Source organism: Stegostoma tigrinum, chromosome 14, assembly GCF_030684315.1.
Source record: "Stegostoma tigrinum isolate sSteTig4 chromosome 14, sSteTig4.hap1, whole genome shotgun sequence".
Lineage (NCBI taxonomy): Eukaryota > Metazoa > Chordata > Chondrichthyes > Orectolobiformes > Stegostomatidae > Stegostoma > Stegostoma tigrinum.
Genome location: NC_081367.1, coordinates 65,852,898 through 65,876,254, shown reverse-complemented (window position 1 = coordinate 65,876,254; position 23,357 = coordinate 65,852,898). Strand labels below are relative to the sequence as shown.

The window sequence follows — 23,357 nt, the reverse complement described above, 5'->3', positions numbered from 1 at the left end:
TACAGGGATTGCCTAGGGATGGTGGGTTTGGTTGGGATGCTGTTTGGAGGGTCAGTGTGTAGTCAATGGGTCGAACGACCTGCTTGTAGGGATTCTAATGTGCAAACTCCACGTAATCACCCAAGGCTGGAATCGAACCAGGGTCCCTGGTGCTCTGAGACAGCAGCACTGTGCTGCCCCACCCAAGTGGGAATTTATGAGCAGCAACCTTAAAATTCCCAGTGCTGTGGAATCTCCTTTTCTTAACTTTCAGGGACAGGCAGCCAAATGAACCCTTGCTCTGTGCTTGCCCTGGATGAGGAAGATCGCCAGTGGCCAATTATAAAGCTGGAGACAATGCTGCACCCTGCTGCCTGAATAGTAGGTGATTGAGCCTCTCGTGCTCCACCCTTTATAATGGCCAGTCCTGCTGTTAATGATTCCGCAAATGGTACCTTAGAGCCAGGAATCTTTTGTGAAATGATTGGCTTCGCTATCGATCTTGGGCGATTGTTGGAGATGTGAGGGACAGTGCACAAGGTGTAAGGCTAAACAATTTGTTTCCTTTTTCTGCTTTCAGGTGGGCCCCGGTTGGATCCAGCGGGTCAGTTCACACCGACAAACACCAAGCAGGCCCTCACAAACATGTTGCAGCGCCGCTCCGGCTCCATGATGCAGCCTCCCTCCATGCCCAGCATCTCTCCGCAGCAACAGCTACTGCAGATGAAGCTCCTGCAGCAGCAACAGCAGCAGCGTCTCCTCCGGCAACAAGTGCAGTCCCGGCCGTTCCAACAGGTGTGTGTCTCTCTGACGTAGCTCTGCGGCCTCACTGTGCAACTCCTCCATCGCTCCCCCCCCCCCCCCCCCCCCCCCCCAATGCCCGCAGTAGGCTTGTGATAAATTGTAATGTATCAGTGTGGTTACCAAAACAGTCTGGCTCCCTCAGTAACATCCAAGAGGCAGAGACAAACAATAGGATTGTCTCTCTGTGCACCTTCCCACCTCCATCTCGGTCACTCAGATTGCCTTGACACAACTACCATGAGGAAAACTTCCTGCATGTGAGTAGTTTTAATGTTTGTGAATAAACTCTTTGAAAATCAGCTGCAACGCCAAAGAGCTGAAAGGAACTGCTGATCCTCTTAAGCCTGTTCCACCATTCAGTGGGACCATTGCCGATATACAGCCTCACTCCATATGACCTGCCTTTGCCCCATGTTTAGGCCAGTGTCACTCTTTCTAGCCACGTTGTACTATTGTGCCTCACTGGGGGTCAATTTCTTGGATGGACCCCTAGAAAGCAAAATGTAGATTTATTGAGTAACAAATGTTCATCATTCACCTCACTTTTTTTTTCAATAGCCAGTGCATTGACCTTGGTATGATGATTGGTTAGCTGCGAAGATGAATATTTCTGCTGATGGGGTCACAGTGTATTCATGTTTATGCTCTGTTTCTGTTAATACAGTTTTAAAAAGCAGCTGGAAATGTCTATTCATTACAGGTTTTCGATGGGGTCAGGCTATGATAGTGATGAGATGTGTGTAGGCCAATGGAGTCTTCACCACATCCATGCTGCAGAACAATACAAATTCTCACTCAACAATGGTCTAGAGTTGAGCACTAAACTTGAGTTTAGAAGTGAGAAGTACCTAAACTGACTTACTAAATAGTCTTAAATTAACCATTTCAGTTTTCATCAAGCCACACGAAAGGTTTACCAACCACTACATGAATGAATTAACCCTGTGTGCTACCCTACCCTGAAAGAAATCAGTGACTATTAACATGTACTGGCAACTATTTAGTGACTACAAAGAGACATCTGAGGAATGAAGGAACAGGAGTAGGCCACTCAGCCCCTCGATCCTGTTGTGCTATTCAGTGAGAGCGTAACTGTTCTGTGGCCTAATTCCATATATCTGCCTTTGGCCTAAATCCTGTAATACCTTTGCTTAACAAAAACATATACATCTCCTATTTAAAAAGAACATCTAATCTAGCACCAACTGTTTTTTTGTGGAAGAGAGTGCCAAACCTTTGTGTGTGGAAGAGGACTCTGGGCCAAATGTTGGCAAATGAGAGTAGTCTAATTCAGGTTATCTAGTCAGCATGGATAAGTTAGATTGAAGAGTCTGTTTCTGTGATGTGCAGCTCTTTGCCTCTATGACTCTAAGTCCTTCTCAACATCTCTCCTGAATGGTCTGGCCTAATTCTCATACTGTGCCATTGACATGGGACCTACACGAGTGGATGTACTCAGGTCAACTGGAAGACAAGAACATAAGAAATAGGAGCAAGAGTCAGCCATCTGCTCTGCCGTTCAGTAAGATCATAGATAATCTTTTTGTGGACTTAGCTCCACTTGCCTGCTCTCCACAACCCTTAATTCCTTTACTGTTCAAAAATCTGTCTGTCTTTGCCTTTAAAAACATTCAATGAGTAGCCTCAACTGCTTCACTGGGCAGGGAGTTCCACAGATTCACATCCTTTGGGTGAAGATATTCCTCCTCAACTCAGCCCTCAATCTACTCCCCGCTTATTTTGAGGCTATACCCCCAGTTCTAGTTTACTTGCCAATGGAAACAACATTGCTGTTTCTATCTTACCTATCCCCTTTTTAATTTTATATGTTTCTATCAGATTCCCCTTCATTCTTCTTAATTCCAATGAGTACAGCGCCAGTCTACTCTATCTCTCCTCATAAGCCAACCTTCTCAACTCTGGAATCAACATAGTGAACCTTCCCTGTAACACTCCAGTGCCAGTACGTTCTTTCCCAAGCGAGGAGACCAAAACTGAACACAATACTCCAGATGTGGCATCACCAGAACCCTATACTACTGCAGCAAAACCTCCCTTTGAAAACTCCATCCCTGTATCAATGAAGGACAGTGTTCTATTTGCCTTCTTAGTTAGTTGCTGCAACTGCAAACCACCTTTTTGTGATTCATGCACAAGGACACCCAGGTCCCTCTGCACAGCAGCATGTTGCAACTTTGTACCATTCAAATAATTTTGCTGTTATTCCTACCAATATAGATGACCTCATATTTGTCGACATTGTACTCCATATGCCTAACCGATCCCCATTAACTTAATCTATCTATATCCCTCTGCAGACCTGCAGTGTCCCCTGCACAGTTTGCTGTACCACTCGTTTTAGTGTCATCTGAGAACCTTGACACCGTACACTTGGCCCCCAACTCTAAATTTTCTGTGTAAATTGTAAATAATTGTGGTCCCAAAACTGATCCCTGAGATGCTTTACTAACCACTGAGCGCCAACCATAAAAACACCCATTTATCCCCACTCTTTGTCTAATACATTACGCGTAACGCCACGCATCTTTATCTGTGCAGCAGCCTTTTGTGCAGCATCTTGTCAAATGCCTTCTGGAAGTGAGGACACATCACATCTACTGGCTCCCCCTTGTCCACTGTGCTGATGATATCCTCAAAGAATTGCAGTAAAGGTTTGAAGACAAAGTTAGTGATGATGGTGAGCTTCTGTTAGAAAAGAATGCACAAAGCAATTCAAATATCTCACCATATTTCACTGACAAAGGTGCTGGCTGGCAAATTATAATGGCTCCCTGAGAGTTGGCGAGGTTACCCTGTGGCTGGAAATGTATTTGGCTGTCAAACTAACAGCATCAGCCATGTCATTTGTTGAATGTTACCAGTTAGCTCTGAAGTTTAGACAACCACATCTTTACAAGTGGCATGATTGTGTTTCTGGGGCACAGGCATTGGTCTGTATCGCATCGAGTTGCTAACTCTCTTGAAGGACAGCTGGGGCCACTTTCATCCAAGGGTAGCTGCAAGAACCCATATTTATGCAATGCCATCTGCGTAATCATCCCCGTGTGCTTCACAGAAACATTGTGAAGCAAAGCTTGACACTGAGACTCATTGGGTAATGTTAGGGCACATGGCCAAAGCGTGATCAGACAGCTAGATTTTGAGGACCATCTTGTAAGAAGAAAGAAGGGCAGATACTAGGTTTGGGGAGGAAATTTCGGGCATTACTGCCAATGGGGAAGCAATAAAAATTGGGATGCTCTAGAGGCCAGAATTGTATGATATTTGAGCCTATGAATTTGGTGCAGGAGTTGGTTATTTGACCTGTTGAGCCCTCTGCACCGTTCCTAATGGGCATGCTGATAATAGGTTCAATTCTGGCAATACCAATATTTAACAACATCACTGCAGATGCCTTAGGAGATTGTGTAGCTGAAGAAGATTACCAACACAGGGAGCAGCCAGGCCCCAGAAAGACTTGTAACATTATGAAAAGCTAAATGATTGTTTTGCGTCTATTTTCACTGAAGAAACTAAAAGAAATCTCCCAGAATTAGAGACCCAAGTGACTCGAAAGTCTGAGGAGTTGGAGGAATAAGTATTTGTGAGAAGGGTGTGTATGAAATTTAATGTGTATGTAAGATGATAAGTCCCTGAGGCCTATATCCCAGAGTGTTGAACAACATGGATATAGAGATCGTCAATGCAGTGGTAACCATCCACCAAAGCTCTTTAGATTTTGGAATGATGCCTTCAGATTGAAAACTTGCATTTGTCATCCCGCTGTTTAAGAAGGTAAACAGAAAAATATGGGAATTACAGATCCATCAGGGATTGAACCCATGCTGTTGGCATTACTGTGCATTGGAAACCAACCTTGCAGCCAACAGAGCTAATTGAACCCCTACATAGGACTAGAAGGTAAACAGACCTGATGGTGCGAGGACATGGGCAGCAGGATTTTTTTTTTGTGTGACTTCGACTTTACATCAGGTAGCGAGTTTTGAGAAGATTTGTAGCTCAGGTTGAGGTTCTGGATGTGAGTTTGCTCGCTGAGCTGGAAGGTTAGTTTTCGGACGTTTCGTCACCATTCTAGGTAACATCATCAGTGAGCCTCCGACGAAGCGCTGGTGTTATGTCCCGCTTTCTATTTATCTGGTTTAGGTTTCCTTGGGTTGGTGATGTCATTTCCTGTTCTTTACATCAGGTAGATGCTTTTTTAAATGAGAGATTTGGCTGGAGTAAATTGAAACAATTGATTCTCGTGTTACCAGATCCACAGAGGGGGATTTCAACAATGTATGAGATGAGGCACGGGTGAAGTTAGTAAGAAGTAGATGGTCTTAGTGATAAATTGGATATGTGGTCAGAAACCCATAATGGGGATCAGTTATGATATCAAGTTGTAAGTTGTTAGTTTCAGCCTCAGACTGTTCCTAGAAAATGAGACTGGCAAGAGAATGGAGTTTGCGTCAGGACATGAGGATGATGTCTTCCATCTTCCTCATAAACAGTGGAAGAAGTTTCTGTTTATACAGCAGGTTAGGTGCCAGGTAAGCAGAATGATATTGAGTGACACAGGAGCAGTTGAGAGAGGTGGGACAGTGGATGACAGCAGCATATATGTGAAGAAATATAAAACTGACTGCAGAACTAATAAAAACAAAAACCGAAGTTGCTGAAAAAAACTCAGCGGGTCTGGCAGTATCTGTGAAGAGAAATCAGAGTTAACGTTTCGGGTCCGGTGACCCTTCCTCGGCTGGCATAAAGTAAATGATAGCGGGAAAAGTAATGGATTCACCAAAGGAAGTGTACTTGAAGATTTCAAACAAAAAGTGCCAAAGTTTAGTGAGGCCTACTGCATGGAATGCGGCTGTCCCTCTAAATTTCTTTTGGACAGTAATGTAGAATATGTTGTATTTATATTGTGCCTGTTGATTAAATACAACATTTGGTACCTATAATTAAGGAACTGGGGCTTTGAACCACAGGAAGCCATTATAACATTGCTGTTGCATTTCTACGCTTAACCTTACTACATCAATCCCAGTTGCTGGCAAAATCAGTAGTCATTCTGATATTAATGGAAGTAGCAAAGGACTGGATTTTCCTGCTATAATTTACTTAAAAGACTTGTCACCAAGACTTATTGTTTACGAATGAAATGCAAGGACAAACCATTGCAGATACTTTGTTATCATCCTGTGCAGATTTAAGCTTTGGGATCTTTCCAGTTGAGGTCATGTCGCATTTTTATATAATCAGTATTTTTCTCTGCCAATTAAGTGATGCCTCTGACTCTATTTGAAACTTTTACTCCGGAGAATAGCATAATTTGTAGCTTTTTGCCTTGACCAATCCTGCTGTGCACTGAGTTACTTTTGCTGGAGGTCAAGCAGCTTCTTGATTTTAAAATTCTGATCCTTATTTTTAAGTTCCTCCATGACCTCACCCCTCCCTATCTCTGTAGTCCCCTCCAGCGCAACACAGTTCCATGATTTCTGAAGAAGGGTCCCAAGCCGAAACATCACGCTCCTCTGATGCAGCTTGGCCTGCTGTGTTCCTCCTGCTCCTTATCTCTGACTACCAGCATCTGCAGTTCTTACTATCTCCATGACCTCGGTCCTTTTTGGTACACCTAATTTTAGTAGCTCCCCCATTGGTAGGTGTGTCTCCAGTTGCCCAGATGTTAAGAGTTCTCTCCCTACAACAGCGTGGAGGAACAGAGGGATCTTGGTGTGCAGATACATAGATCCCTTAAAATGGCCACCCAAGTGGACAGGGTTGTTAAGAAAGCATATGGTGTTTTGGCTTTCATTAACAGGGGGATTGAGTTTAAGAGTCGTGAGATCTTGTTGCAGCTCTATAAAACTTTGGTTAGACCGCACTTGGAATACTGCGTCCAGTTCTGGGCGCCCTATTATAGGAAAGATGTGGATGCTTTGGAGAGGGTTCAGAGGAGGTTTACCAGGATGCTGCCTGGACTGGAGGGCTTATCTTATGAAGAGAGGTTGACTGAGCTCGGTCTCTTTTCATTGGAGAAAAGGAGGAGGAGAGGGGACCTAATTGAGGTATACAAGATAATGAGAGGCATAGATAGAGTTGATAGCCAGAGACTATTTCCCAGGGCAGAAATGGCTAGCACGAGGGGTCATAGTTTTAAGCTGGTTGGTGGAAAGTATAGAGGGGATGTCAGAGGCAGGTTCTTTACGCAGAGAGTTGTGAGAGCATGGAATGCGTTGCCAGCAGCAGTTGTGGAAGCAAGGTCATTGGGGTCATTTAAGAGACTGCTGGACATGCATATGGTCACAGAAATTTGAGGGTGCATCCATGAGGATCAATGGTCGGCACAACATTGTGGGCTGAAGGGCCTGTTCTGTGCTGTACTGTTCTATGTTCTATGTTCTATGTTCTAACTCTGTGTTTCTCTACCTTACGTTCCATTTTTAAGGCACTCCTTAAAACTACTTCCCAGACCAAGTGTTGAGCCATCTAATCTAATATCTCACTGTGTGGGTTAGGTCATATTTTGTTCAGTAATCCCCCCATGAAGTCCCTTGGAACATTTTATTTTGTCATTGTCTCTATATAAATAAGCTCTCAATCATGGGTCTGTTATTCTTTCTTATTTCTCAAATTTGGGTTGACTGTTCAATTTTATATGTTTATATTCAGCCAGGCTACTAAACTCTGTAGTCTGTTCAGTAGCCATAGGAACACATTGATGCAAGTTGCTGGTTACTTCCTACCTGATTATGATTTGGTTTATGGATCTCTGATGACGCCAAGCAGCTGAGAACAAGATCTGCAGTTCGTTTGACCCGCTTGTAGCCTCTTGGTAATGATCTGCTGTTGTTTAGTCTGGCCTGCACTATCCAATGGGGAGGCCTGTTTGGTAGTGAGTCCATTAATCCCAGTATGAAGGTTAAACTGTGCCCTTCAACTTTTTGCACAACGTTTGGATTTAATTCACCACACTCTTAAAAGTATCCGAGTGAATTTGGAAAGGGAAGTGGGTGAATGTCAATCATATCATGGTTAATGCTGTGAAAACAAAGTTAAGGGAGAACAAGGCTCCTTTCTCTCAGTGTATGCTGTGCTAACAGCTGAGAATTGAAACAGTTTTCATTTCAGATTTCAGGTCAGGACAATTGAGTTGCAGGGTTAGAGAGTTTTTCCTGTTCTCAGTTCGGCCATAGAGATTTTCCACAACCCAGCTCCACATTTTCTATCTTTGTGTGGTATGTAAGCCCACATTATGTCAATTATTTGATAGAGTTGTACAGCACAGAAACACGCTGTTTGGTCCAACTTGTCCATGCCAACCACATATCCTAAACTGGACTTGTTGCATTTGCTTGCGTTTGGCCTATATCCCTCTAAATCTTTTCTATTCGTGTACCAGTCCAAACGTCTTTTAAATGTTAGAATTACATCCACCTCTGCCACATCCTCTGACAGCTTGTTCCATACACACATCACTATCTCTGTGAAAAAGTTGCCCCTCCAGTCCCTTTCAAATCTCTCCTCTCTCACCTTAAACCTATGCCCTCTGGTTTTGCGCGCCCCCCCCGCCCCCCTTTGCTATTGCCAAATCTATGCCCTTCATGATTTCCTAAACCTCTATAAGGTCAGTTAATGTCAGATTTGAGCCAGACGCACTCAATAGAAACTACTCAACCCATTTCACAACTGAGCCTTTTCACATAGTAGGCCCATTATGAAGTAGACCTTTATTGGCTGTTGGCAGAAAAGACATTCATTCCAGTTGCCTCGTTTGGATTTCGACCCAAACTGCAAAAGGGAAGGGGCACAGTATAATACAGTGTGGTGCTCACTTTTGCTAATGTGTATGAGAGGTATTACCACACTGAAACTAAATGGGTGAAATGCACTGGGAGATTGCCAACAAGTATTCTTCCCTTAAACTTGTACCGCTGAGAAACAGGGAGGTATTATGAATTTAGAATTTAGTTTGTGGCTCAGATCAGCTGTTTCCCTGTTCCTTCGCCATCAAGATATTAGTGCTTGTTAACACTGCAATGTTTCATATTTAACACTGAGACCTGACCCAATATCCAAAAACTCATGCGAGTGAGTGGGTGAAATGAATCATATATAAATGGTAAAGGTAAAGTTGCCATTGTCCAAAGGACCATAGGGTCCAATAGAGAGAAATGATAGGCAGTAAATATAACCCGAGGGTCACCACATCTTGGGCAATGGACGAGGTTTAGGAGACATCAGCCAGCATGGGAATTGAACTCATGCTGTTTGCATCACTCGGCACAGGACAGCCGTTCAGGCAACCGAGCTTCCTGACCCTGGAGTTAATGCTCCACTGGAGCCTCCTGTCACTTTCCAAATGTAAATATCAGCATGATCCTCTATTCCCTTTGTTTTCAAGTGCTTTTTCAACTTCCTTTTAAATGCCCATAAGAGACAGGAGCGGAATTAGACCATTCAGCCAATTGAGTGTGCTCCCATTCAGTTATGACTGATATGTTTCTCAGCCCCATTCTCCTGCCTTCCTCGTGTGTCCCTAGGTCCCCTTACTAATCTGGAATCTATCTGTCTTTGTCTGAGAGACACACAATGACTTGGACTCCCTAGTCCTGTATGGCAATGAGTTCCACAGATTAACCATCCTCTGGATGAAGAAATTCCTCCTCATCACAATTCTAAGGCTTTGCCCCTTCTCTCTAAGGCTGTGCCCTTGGGCCCTCGTCTCTCCTACTAGTGGAAACATCTTCTCCACGTCCACTGTAGCCAGGCCTATCAGTGTTCTGCCAGTTTCAATGAAATCCCCCTTCATCGTTTTAACCTCTGTCGAGTATGGACACAGAGGTCTGAACTGCTCCTGGTATGGCAAGCCTTTCATCCCCAGGGCCATTCTTGTAAACCTTGTCTGGAGCCCCATCAACATCACCACTTTCTTCCCTAGATACAGGGCCCCAAAACTGCTCTCAATATCCAGCCTCAGTACGTCTTTGATCTTGTATTCCAGTCTGTTTGAAATGAATACTAAAACTGCATTTGCCTTCCGTACTGCTAACTGAACCTACATGTTAACCTTAAGGGAATCCTGAACTAGCACCCTAAAGCCCTTTTGCACTTTAGATTTCTGAAGCCTTTCCCATTTAGCAAGTAGCCTATGCCTCTTCTTCTGACCAAAGTGCATAACCTACACTTTTTCCCCACATTATATTCCATTTGCCACTTCTTTGCCCCGTCTTCGAACCCACCCAAGTCATTCTGCAGTCTCCTTACTACCTCAACACTACCTGACCATCCCCCTATCTTTGTGTCATCTGAAAACGTAGTAACAATGCCATCAATTCCTTGGCCCACATTGTTAATATTTAATATGAGCATTTGTGGTCCCAACACAGACTTCTGTGGAACTCCACTAGTCACCAGCTGCCATTCTGAAAAATACTCCTTTTATCCTCATTCTGCCCCTTTTGCCAGTCAGCCAGTCCTCTGTTCGTGCCAGTCCCTTGTTGCCAACACCATGGGCTTTTATTATATTTAGCAAACTCCTGTGCAGCACATTGTCAAAAGCCTTCTGGAAATCCAAATAGATTGTGTCCTCTGGCTGTCCTTTGTCCAACTTGCTAATTACCTCCTCAAAAGAATTCTAACAGATTTGTTAGGCATTTGTTAGGCTCTTGACAAAGCTGTGCTGACTTAGCCCTGTTTTACTATGTGCTTCCGATACTCTGGAATCTCATCCTTAATGATGAACCCTTAATGATGATCTTACCGATGACTGAGGTAAGGCTAACTGGCCTATTATTTCCTGTCTTCTGCCTTCCTCCCTTCTTAAATAGGGGTGGCACATTCCCTATTTTCCAGTCCTCTGTGACCCTCCCTGACTCCAGTGATTTCTGAAAGATCACCAATGCCTTTACAATCTCCTCAGCTATTCCCTTCAGAACTCTGGGGTGTAGTCCACCTGGTCTGGGTGATCTAGCCACCTTCAGACCTTTCGGCTTCCCCAGTACCTTCACCTCAGGGATAGCCATTACACTCATCTCTGCCTCCGACTCTCTGGTGTGCTACTAGTGTATTCCACTCTGAAAACTGATGCAAAGTACCAGTTCAGTTCCCCCACCATTTCTTTGTTCCTCATTAATACTACTTCAACTTCATTTTCCAGCGGTCCAATGTCCACTCCTGATTCTATTACCTTGTTAGATGTCTAAAAAACACTCTCTTGCAGTCTTCTTCTATATCACTAGCTAGCTTATTTTTATCTTTCATCTCCCCACATTGCTTTATTAGTTAACATCTGCTAGTTTTTAAACATTTCCCAATCCTCTGGCTTCCCACTAATCTTCATAACTTTGTATGCTTTATCTTTTGCTTTTATGCTGTCCCTATTTCCCTTGTCATCCATGGTTGTCTCATCCTTCCCTTAGCATGTTTCTTCTTCCTTGGAATGAATTTCTGCTATGCCTCCGGAATTACCCCCAAAAGCTCCTGCCATTGGTGCTTCAATGTTTTCTCTGCTAGGCTCCCCTTCCAATCGACTTTGGCTATTTCCTCCTTCACAACTTTGCTGTTGTCTTTACTCAACTGCAATCCCATTACACCTGATTCCAGCTTCTCCCTCTCAAACTGCCAGGTGAATTCTATTATATGATGGTCACTGCCACCAAGGGGGTTCCTACACCTTAAGCTCCCTAATCAAGGCTGCCTCGTTGCATAACACCAAATCCAGACTGGCCTATCCACTGGTAGACTATACCACAAGCTGCTTCAAAAAACCATTTCATTGGCATTCCATGAATTCCTTTTCTTGGGATCTGCTGCCAACCCAATTTTCCCATTCTACCTACATCATGAAGTCGACTATGATTGTTGTAACTGTGCCTTTCTTACATGGTGTGGACTCGATGGGCTGAATGGCCTGCTTCTACACAGTAGGGATTTGGGTAATATTTGGGTCATAGAGATATACAGCACAGAAACAGTCCCTTTGGCCCTGGATCTCTATGTCAACCAATGAACACCAAACTACACTAATTCCATTTACCTGCATTTGGTCCATTGCCAACTATGTCCTGACATTTTAAGTGCTCATCCAGACGCTTTTGAAATGATGCAAGAGTTCCTGCCTTTACCACCCCCTCAGGCAGCATGCTGCATATTTCTCCCGCTCTCTGGGTAAAGAAAGTTCTTTCTCAGATCTCCTCTAAACCACTTGCTCCTCACCTTAAACTTATGCCCTCTGGTCTTAGACACGTCTGCCGTTGGGAAAATGATTCTCACGATCTGCTCTGTCTGTGCCTCGTAATTTTGTATACCTCAGTCAGATTCACCCTCAGCCTCCTTTGCTGCAAGGAAAACAAACCCAGCGTATCCAGTCTGCTCCTCATAACTGAGACTTTTCATCGCAGGTAACATGATGGGGCTGCAGGCTTTCTCCCTGCAGCTTGCACGTCATTCGAAACAACCCCAATTCACTCTTGCAGCAATAGCAACAACAAAAACAGAAGTTGCTGGAAAAGCTCAGCAGGTCTGGCAGCATCTGTGAAGAAAAAAATCAGTCAATGTTTTGGGTCTAGTGGCCCTTCCTCAGAACCGTACCCAAAGCGTTAACCCCAATTCACCCTCCCTGTCTGTCTATCTAAAATCTTGCTATCATCTGTACTGCCTTGTGAAGACTGTTCTCTATTATATTAGCATGTGTTATGAAGTACAAACACAACCAGATGGATTGTACACACAAATAAATATTTACAACTATTACCATGACCATATTGTAAAGTTTTTGGTTGGGATGCTGTACAGTTAAATTTGGAACAACTTTTTCAGAGACTTTTTTTTTAAAAAGGTTTCAAGATCTAGGTTGAACATGAGTCATCATGTGTTTGGAATAATATTTATCCGAGACACACCCTTGCAACATCAAGTTACATTTGTTAAGGAATCTAAGTTGGCAAGACTCTTGTCATCTCAATTACATCAGGCTCAACGTGGCACAAGCAACTCAATGCAGTTATGTGGATGATTTAACAAACAGTTGATGGGTCAATGCCAGTGACTGTGGCCAAATGCCGGGCTCCATCCCAGAGATGTTTTCCGGCTCAGCGCTGGAAGTAAGGAAAATAAAAAGCTAATGTGCCTTCAGGTTAAATGTAACTCAGAAAACATGTCCATGGCCCTGGATCGTCCCTGTGGAGTTGGCCATTTTTTTTTCTTAAAAGCACTGGGTAAATCCCCACTTGGATGAATCTCAGCTGAGATTCATCCAAGATAGCAGCGTTCAGATGATGCAGTGTTAATGCCGTAGTGGCTGATTTTTTTTTTTCTATCCTTTTCTGCATTGCATTCACACTTCTTCATCTGGTGTATTATTGTGTACAGTTGCAATCATTTTCCCAATGGCTCATTGCAGCCCAGGTTCATGGAGAAGCAGATGGAGTTTAATTTAGATAAATGTGAGATGTTGCATTTTGATAAGGCAAGTCAGGGCAGGACTTGCATTGTTAATGGTAGCGTCCTGGGGAGTGTTGTCAAACAGAGAGACCTAGGGATGCAGGTTCATAATTCCTTGAAGGTGGAGTCACAAGTAGACAGGGTAGTGAAGAAAGCATTTGGTATGCTTGCCTTTATGCATTGAATATAGGAGTTGGCATGTCATGTTGCGACTCGGACATTGGTCAGGCCGCTTTTGGAATTCTGTGCTCAGTTCTGGTCTCTCTCCTATAAGAAAGATGTTGTTAAAATGGAAAGTGTTCAGAAAATAGTTACAAAGATGTTGCCAGGGTTGAAGGCTTTGATCGATAGGGAGAAATGAGGCTGTTTTCCCTGGAGTGTCAGTGGCTGTGGGGAGACCTTTATAGAGGTTTATAAAATCACGAGGGGCATGGATAGGGTGAATGGCCAGGGTCTTTTTCGCAGAGTATTGGAGTCCAAAACTAGAGGGCATAGGTCTAAGTTGAGATGGGAATGATTTAAAAGGGACTTAAAGGGCAAAACTTTCATGCAGTTTGTGTATGGAATGAGCTGCCAGAAGAAGGGGTGTAGGCTGGTACAGTTACAGTATTTAAAAGGCACCTGGCTGCATACATGAATAGGGAGGGTTTTAGAAAGATATAGGCCAAATGTTGGGAAATAATTTAGAATACCCTGAATGGCGTGGACAAGTTGGGCCGAAGAGTCTGTTTCTGTGCAGTACATCTCTGACTATATGAATAACCTCCATGTGTCTAATAGTTTATCGCACCCTACTGAGGTCTTCCTCGATTCATGGAATGCCTATTGAAAGGCAGGTATATACAGTGAAGGAGGGAGTCACTTGTCACATGGTAAAACCTCACAAGCAGTTATTTCGAAGTAAAATACGATGAGACTGGAAATAGAAATAAAATGCTAGAAATAGTCAGCAGGTCAGACAGCATGTGTAAAGAGAAACATTTAAGCTTTCAGATTACTAACTTCTCGATGAAGCCAACAATACAGGGCTGTTCTCTCATTAGGGAGAGACAAGTGTGATGAGTTTAATCTGAAGGTCACCACACTTCAGTTGAGGGCAAGGTTGAGCAGTTGGGATCTTCATGGTAACCTCAATTGGTTCAGGAATCGAACCCATGCTGTGGGTGTTTGCACAGCATCACAAGCCAGCTGATCTAATCAACTGTTCTGAGGAAGGGTCACTGGACCCTGAAATGTTAACTCTGATTTGTTTTCTTCACAGATGCTGCCAGACCTGCGGGCTTTTCTGGCAACTTTGGTTTTTGTTCTTGATTCACAGCATTCACAATTCTTTTGTTGTTTTTTAATCTAATCAACCCCCCAGTTTGTCTGTAGAATCAATCCTTGTGCTGAAAGGACATCAACCTAAAATGTTAAGCTTATTTTTTGTTTTTTGGCCAGGATACTGCCTAACCCACACATGTCAAATCTGCTTTGCACGATATTGATTATAGTTGAAGTGAACAGGGTCTCAATCAGACACCTTGTCTGCACCAGCAGCATGAATGGGAAGTAATGTTGAGCCAAAATCTAAGGTGTGAAATGTCAAGTTTGATGATTGAGTCTGTAACCGCTAGGTCCTTCTGAGAAGCTACTTACCTTATTTAAATACAGAAGTAACAGATCAGTTGTCAGTAGTCGTATAGCAGCCATTGTGACAACATTAAGTTCCTGCTACGAATATAAAAACACAAAATACAAATCGCTCATTGGATCTTTCTAGACCTTGAAATATTATTTGTTCACAAGGTTACCTTCACCAGACCTTGATCTTCTGCAATGCCAACTCTGATGTGTGATTTAATCCCTTAATTCCTGTGGTTGCCTCTTGGATGTGTTTTAATTTGGGTCCAGAAATATTTGGGAGCCTTATGGATACTGATACTTTCAAGACAAATGAAATCACTGATAGCATATTTTGTTAAAACTTGGCAAGAAATGGGAGGAGCAATGAGTGCTGAAAGCTCACTTTCACTAGTTATTTTTGGTGGGCGCATGGTGGGGGAGGGACGTCTTGCTTTCATCCTCCGGGTAGCTTTCATCACAAATTTCCTCAAAAAATAAATAAAGCACTGGTCGGGCAGTGTCTTTCAACACTTGTGTCAATAGTTTAGACCAGGCTTGTAATAGTAGCCGCCAAAGGGCCGATGTGTCATTAGAAAGAGATGACTGATGGTGAGTTTAATCAGAGAGTCACCATACCTCAGGCCAGGAGTAAGATTGAGAAGGCAAGAGTTTCGTGGTGACCTCAGTCAGCATGGGAATTGAACCCAGGCGTGTAATTTTGCATTCCTAACCAGATGTCCAGCCAACTGATGTTCCCCTAGAGATAATGGGAACTGCAGATGCCGGAGAATCCGAGATAAGAAAGTGTGGACCTGGATGAATACAGCAGGCCAAGCAGCATCATAGGAGCACAAAAGCTGACATTTTGGGCCTAGACCCTTCTGACGAAGGGCCTAGGCCCAAAACGTCAGCTTTAGTGCTCCTTAGATGCTGCTTTGCCTGCTGCGTTCAACCAGCTCCACACTTTCTTATCTCGTGACCTCCCTCTCGGCTTGCTTTCCCATGAGGAAGAGTAAGAACTGCTGATGCTGGAGTCAGCGATAACATGGTATGGAGCTGGAGAAACACACCAGGCCACGCAGCATCATAGGAGTAGGAAAGTTGACGTTTCGGGTCGGGACCCTTCAAGGGTCAACTTTCCTGCTCCTCTGATGCTGCCTGGTCTGCTGTGTTCTTCCAGCCCCACACTGTTGGCTCTTGTACTCCCATGAGTATGCGGTGGGCTTGTGGCTCACTCAAACCATAAATAAAATAGGAGGTAGACAGATGGTAAACAGTGAATTTTTTTTTTGTGTCCCCCCAATTAGGCAGTCAATCCTAGACTGCCCCTGGAGCTCCTGCCTCTCGGTGACCTGATCCACTCTCTTAAAGGAGCAACATCATACAACTTCACACATAACAGCTTGGAAACTTAACAGGTTATGTAATTGAGGTGTTTACAAGACATAAAGGATTTTACAAAGTAGGCAGACAGAAATTATTTCCTCAACTGCCTGAGACTGGAAGAAGGAGGCTGACTCATAAAATTGGAGCTAGGCCATTCAGGAGTGATGTCAAGCATTATTTCTGTGCACAAAGGTTAGTGGAAATCTGGAACTCTCTTCCTCAAGTGTGGTCCAGGCTGGAGGAGTGTTGGTTGAAAATTTCAAACCATAAATCCACTACTTTTTCTTGCGTGAAGACCTTGCAGTTTTGAGAGCTAGGTAGGTAAATGGAGTTGCATTGCAGAGCTGAATTAAATAGCAGAACCAGTCTTATGAAGCTGAATGACCTCCTCCAATTTCAGTGAAAATTTTTGGGCATTTTACTTCATGGAAATCACTGTTTCATGAGAAAGGGTTAGACTAAAATGTCGATGATTGATTATATAAAAAGAAACGTTAATTAGAACTCGAATAATACCACTACTAAATGATCCTGCTGTGTTGTGCAGCATAGCAAGGTTGCAACAAGAGTTGCTGGTCAGTCCTGTGTTGACTTAGCTTCGTAGAGCTGGCAACTTCTTAGATGAAAAGGCCAATATGATTTCTGCTCCAACAGGGAAACTGAGGCCTCTGCTGGCGGGAACACTGCAACGGGATTACGTTAAGCTCTGGGGAGTTCATAATTTGGTAGCAGCTGGAATTCACCATCTGAGCTCCCACATAAATAACGGCAACTTTAGACAAACCACCAGGATATATGCTCTACTTCAAGGGGCAGGAAGATAAGGAGGCACCTCATGAACTGAGGGCAGAATGTTCATGCATACTAGTTTCTCAGTGTTTACCTCAGTTGCAAATGATATTTCATTGCAGTTGGACAGTCCAAATGAGAGTTTTTTTTAAGAATAAAGAATTATACTGTGAAATTCACAAGCCATAACCTTTCTGATATTTTCTAATCAGCCTGTTCAGAGATGGGATGAACTGAAGTTTCAGTGACTGTTTGAAATGCTTACTATAACTTAATTTAGGACAATAAAAGAATTAGGCTAAATTGACCAATAGTTTAAGAGGAACAAGGGATGAGCGAGCTATCCTAATTTTAACTGTTCATCGGTCTGGTATGTGAATGTGAAAAGTGAACTATTTATAGTATCATAGAATCTCCACAGTGTAGAAGCAGGGCACCTAGTCCATCAAGCCTATACTGAACCTCCAAAGAGAATCCCACCCCCTCATCCCCCTATGCTGTCCCTGCATTTAGAGTGATGGATCCATAAACACGTCTGGAGCAGGTGGGACATGAACCTGGACCTTCAGAGCACTGATTAAATGCAGTCACTCAAGTGGTTTCTCCCATTTCTTGCTTCATATGCATGCATCTTGACTGGTAAATATGAATTGTATCTTTTGATGTTAATCAACCCAATGAACAAATAGCTCTCTCTGTTTAAATCCACCCATTGATGCTGTCTGCCATTTTCTTGCCCCTCCTTTTCTCTCTAGGAAACCTGTAACCCTGCTGTATCTCACCAAGATGGCTATAACAATTTCAGCATTATGGTAACCCATCAACTGACATTCCCTTTCCTGCTTTCTCTCTCTATCTTTCTCTCTTTCACGCTCTCTCGCTGACTCTCTTTTTGTTAATCCTTTCCTTAATGTTGCAAAGTTTTTTATTACTTCAAACCAAAAGCTGCGTCAAGATAAGATATTTTCTTAAAAGCAGAATTTCTGCCAAAATTTAAAGAAAAGTTTTAGTTGTTTTTCCTTTTCTTCAACAACTACTTCAAAGGAAAAAATTATTTTGAGCAATGAAAGCTTTTTCTGCGTCATGCCTTTCTTCTTAGTTCGATGCCATATGTGATTTGGTTAAGTGCAGAATTTCTGGAACTCTGTTGTCAACAGAGTAAACCATGCTTGTTGTAGCTTATCCCTTAAAACTTCCATGATCCAGTGAACACTGTACACTACTAATGTTAGAAATTTAATTTACACCAGAAAAAGAAAATGAGCTATTTATTATGTTCAGCCAAAAAGTAATGTTCCCAAAAGTTTCAGAATAACATTAAAAAAATGAATTTGCAGTAAACTTTATTGTTAAATTACTGTTCTGTTCTTCGCCCAGTTGTTTCCACATCATTGGATGCTTTGTCGCTTAATGGTATGAACTGATGTTTCACTGAGAGCTTGACAAAGTACAATTGGGAATGCTTCCTCGAACTAAATTTAGGACTAATTAAGAATTAGGCCAAACTGACCGACTAGTTTGAGTGACAAGACCTAGCTATCTCAATTTTAACTGCTGATCGTTCTGGCACTTGAATGTGAAAAATGAAATATTTATAGAATCATACAATCCCTACAATGTGGAAGCAGGCCATTCAGCCAGTCAAGTCCACACCTGTGATAGCATCCCAGCCAGACTGACCCTTTTATGCATTTAGAGTTACGGAGTAATACAGCATGGAAAAAGACGCTTCAGTCCAAATAGGGCACACCGACCATGTTCCTGGACTAAACAGATCCCGCTTACCTGCATTTGGCCCATATCCCTCCAAACCTTTCCTATTCGAGCTCTTATCCAAATGTCTTTTTAAACATTGTAACTGTGCCTGCATCCACCACTTCCTCTGGCATTCCACTTACGAACCACTCTGTGTAAAAACAAAAGTCCTTTTTAAAACTTCCTCCTTTTCCCTTAAAAACATGCCCCCTAGTTTTGAACTCCCCCACCCAAGGGAAAAGACCCTTGCTATTCACTTATCTATGCCCCATCTATGCTAATCCAACTAGCCTGCACATCCCTGGATACCCCATGGGCAATTTAGCATGGCCAATCCACCCTAACCTGCACATCTTTGGAGTGTGGGAGGAAACCAGAGCACCTGGAGGAAACCCACGCAGACATGTGGACAATATACAAACACAACACAGACAGTCGCCCATGAGTGCAAGTTCATGGTGCTGTGAGGCGGCAGTGCTAACCACCGTGCCACCCATCGTTGACCTCGGTCACGGTGTCCCATTCCTGTTTAAATATTGAGATCGAATTTGACTTAGTGGTACAGTGTTACATGGATGATGGCAACTGAGCAACTTGTTGACAATGGAAACAAAAACAAGAAAATTATTAAATTATTCACCAACTCTGAACTGCCTGTTTTCACAATTGCTGAACAACAAACTCTGCTCTACTTCTGGGCTCCATACATGCAGGGGACCTGAATCCATGGGACTATGCCCCAAAGTGCCTTCAGGATAGGGGAAGAAACTTCACCAGTTTCAGTTTTGAAAAGTTGCTGAATAAAGTGTCCAAAATTGTCCCAGTTTGAATGTTCTAGCAACTTGAGAATCTTGGCAATTTTTATAGCAACTACTGAACTTTTGTAAATGCATGCAGTTTCTTTACAAGTTGCATACTTAATCAAGTGCACTGCATTATTTATTTGTTGGTTAATTTGATGCATGCATACTAACTATTTTCATCCTGGCTGCTTGCGCGCAAGCTGTTCCCTGCCTGTTTGAAGGTTTAAGAATTTTAAAAAGGCTGTTTTTGAGTGAAATATGGTTTATATAAAAAAAATGCAAGTCAGAAATAGCAAAAATGCTTGGCCATGGAGATGTTTGTTATCAGAGTGCTAACTTAGTTGCAGCTTTCTGTTTGAAGTTCTGGATAAGGTGTGATTGTCTGATCTGGCTGGCAATCACAGGATGCAGCCACTTGTTTTGTGCTAACTGATGAACTGCACTGAGAGACCCAAAGTTGCAGATTCCATGCTGGGTACCCATTTCTCACCTCTTCATTGTGAAAAGTCTGTTGGTTAACTGTGCCCTTCTGTCAGTTGCTGCTGAGTGTCCTGCTGAATCTTTCTCACTGTATTAGCTGGATGATGGTGTTGAAAAGACTGAGCTGATGACAACACACCAGTGTTGTACGAAGCCCAGCCTGTCTGATTTGGTAAGTCCCAAATTAAGTTCTGTTGCCCCATTTTTGCACTTGAATGGCCTGCTACCACTCACCGGGCTTTCAATCTGAACTTTGTGCAATAATGTAAAGCAAAAGACAGTGAATTTGACACCAATGGAAGGAAGTTCAGTCAATCTCTCTGAAGTACAATTTAACTTATTCCATGAAGTTAAGATCTGCCCCACTATCAGTGTTCACAGACACAAATTTATCACTAAGCTCAGCTTGTAAACCTGGAGCTGTGTGCTTGAGTCGGGCAGTGTTTGCAGAAAAGGATGGGAAAAGAAGAATGATGGGGTACTTTGAATTGAAAAGCTGACCACTTAACTGTATAAATGAAAATCACTCAGCAAAATACGGTGGATGCTGGAAATCTGGAAAAGAAGTGACAAAGAGTTAGTAATATCAAGCAAGTGAGGTAACATCAGTAGAGAAAGAGTTGTCAATAGCTGTTTTCACTCCTGTGTGTAAATAACATATCTGAAAAACTAATGGATGATTTGAACCTACATCCTGGAATGCTTTAAAAGAATCCACGGTAGGGTGAATTTATTTTCTTTAAACAATGTTGTGGATTGTTTTATTTGGAATGCTATTAATAGTTGCTGTAGACAGGCTCATCTGCTGTGATGTAGTTTGCCCTAGAGCAGGTTGACGGATTAGCCTGAAGCCTCCCCCAGTGAGATGGAATTTCTGAGTGAGAAGATGCCTTTTTCAGTTGTGAGAACATCAACGTGATGGTGAAAAATCTCAAGGTACTGCTACGTATTTGTGATAATGCTGAACAAATGCACCATAGCGGAGTTAGGACCAAGTGCCTGCTTCAATTGTTTTCAAAATATTGCCTGAAAGAAGGGATCCTGTCCATTCTTAAACCCAAACTTAATGAAGTACTGGTTGGAATAGTCCATTGCACATTGCTTTGCTGCTGACACAAGTTCATTGGTGCCTGCACACCAAGATACCACGTGTGCGTAAAATGGAATTCTAGTTCTCTTTAAATAGAACCAACTTTTGATGCCTGTTTTATATTGAGGTATTTCCAGTTCACCTGTTCCGAGAGCCGTTCTGTCCAGTTTAACTCCAGCTGAACAGAAGCACTATGGCCGAGGCTTCATTTCCAGGTGTTCCTTGAAGCTAAGCTGGACCCAACCTTCTGCCCCTGGTATATGGCAGTCTGCTTCTGAGTTTGTAGATAGTTCCTCAGCCATGGCTGATGTGGAAAGAATTGTCATGCTGCCAAGAAATTAATGGAGATGAACACTTTATTTTTTGCCTCAGATTCCATCCTCCTTTAAAGTATTTAGTTCACTAAAATACTGTATATTCAGTTCAGTTCCTGTTTTATTTTATTCACCTGTGAGACATGTGCATCACTGGCTGGGGCAGCATTTATGGCCCATCCCGAGTTCTCCTTAAGAAGGTGGTGATGAGCTACCATCTTGAACTGCTGTTGTTCATGTACTGTAGGTAGACCCACCATACTGTTAGGAAGGGAATTTCAGCATCTTGAACCAGCAACAGTCACGAATGGCAATATGTTTCCAAATCTGGATAGTGAGTAGTTTGGAGGGGGACTTGCAGTTGGTGGTGTTCTGCTGCCCTTATCCTTCTAGATGCAAGTGGCCATGGGTTTGGAAGGTGCTGTCTGAGGATCTTTGGAGAATTTCTGAAGTGTGGTCAGTGGTCCTACGATGAGAGTTATGCTGCAGCTAAGAAAAACAAACAGAAAGTGCAAGAACAACTGGGCTGATCTGGGAAAAACTATGGAGTGAGAAACACCATTGAATATTTGGAATCCAACAGAACTCCTTCAATTCTAAAAATGAGTTATGAAGAAGAGTCAGACCAGACTTGATGTGTTTCTCTCCCCATAGATGCTGCCAGACCTGCTGAGTTTCTCCAGCACTTTCATGCCAGCATCCACCCTATTTTGCTTTTATTTTACATCACCTGTCTCCTCAAACATTAATTTCACTGCCTAGAACATTCAGGGCTAGCTCTCCAGGAGCTTTCTGGAGTGTATTTCCCAGTCTACGGTGGGACTAACCCTATTGCAGTCCCATCATCCACTGTGTAACACAGCTGTGGATTTGGGAGAATGTTTCACTGGGTGCACAGTGGTGGGGACTACAGTTAGGTTCCAAAGGATGGAAGTGAAACTTTGAACTAGAATAATGGCAGGATTGGTGTCAGTTATGTCAATTATATGATCATCAGTGTTCACTGTCTCAGTTTGCAAAGGTGAGGAACAGCTACTCAGGCAGGAGACCTACCAACATCTTGGCATGTTATCCCACATCTTTCCCTCACTCGACTGGGGAAAATAAAAATGTAATATTAGTGGGAATGTTGCATATCCTGTAGACCCAACTTTGATATTCGCCCTTCTGAGGCATCTAAATGAGGTACTGTCCCAACAAAGTGAGTCAGTTATGAGAAATGTTCTGTGGCTGGTAATTTTAAACAATAAGAATTGTTGCGTCTGTTGTGAGATTATTAATTGCTCACATTTTCTTTTTTTAAAGCTGTCGTCATTAGCTAGTTTGTTTCATATAATGGTCTGCAGACCAGAGCAGAAGAGGAAGAAGCTGAAGGGATAGAGGAAAGTTCGCAGATAGCTAGCTATCCTGTTCCCCAGGGAGATGATGGAAAAATCATTAGTCCAACTTGGCTAAGACAATTTACTGTTAGTCTTTGAAGTTTCTTTTTCATCAAGCAAACAAAGTAATGGATTGAAGTCTGTTGGTTACATAAAACTGGCCCAAGCACTGTATCCTGAATCTCTTTTAGCACAGAAGGCAAACAAATCAGGCCATCTGTTAATCACTGAACCTTTTAAAATATTTGAGTTTTGTTAACATTCTTGCCAGATAAATGGGACAAAAGAATTGTCTTTTATTTCACATTTGGAACAGTTGTGACATTTTTCCACGTTATGCCACATGATGTTTCAGTCTGTTAACGCATGACCTTTCTTCGGGGAGGGGGGGAAAAGGATTACTGAGAGCTAGCGGTCGAGAAAAACAAAAGAAAACGATTAGGCTATTTACTCCCTGCTGTATGTCGCACTGCAGCCTGTTCTGTGTGAGGGGGGGTGGCCAGCAGATGGCACAGACCGTGATCTG

General features: G+C 42.8%; 1 protein-coding gene across 4 annotated transcripts in view; it reads left to right on the top strand.

Moving 5' to 3' along the window:
• The window catches only part of LOC125457561 (mediator of RNA polymerase II transcription subunit 12-like protein), a 568,603-nt gene that overhangs the window by 511,402 nt on the left and 33,844 nt on the right, over nucleotides 1-23,357 (top strand). For 3 of the 4 annotated variants that reach the window (XM_048541933.2, XM_048541932.2, XM_048541935.2), the window contains exons 39-40: nucleotides 560-774; nucleotides 17,766-17,822. In XM_048541933.2, the coding sequence (XP_048397890.2) occupies nucleotides 560-774; nucleotides 17,766-17,822 (272 nt within the window). The remainder of the gene's footprint in view (nucleotides 1-559; nucleotides 775-17,765; nucleotides 17,823-23,357) is intronic. The other variant, XM_048541934.2, reaches the window with a different exon arrangement.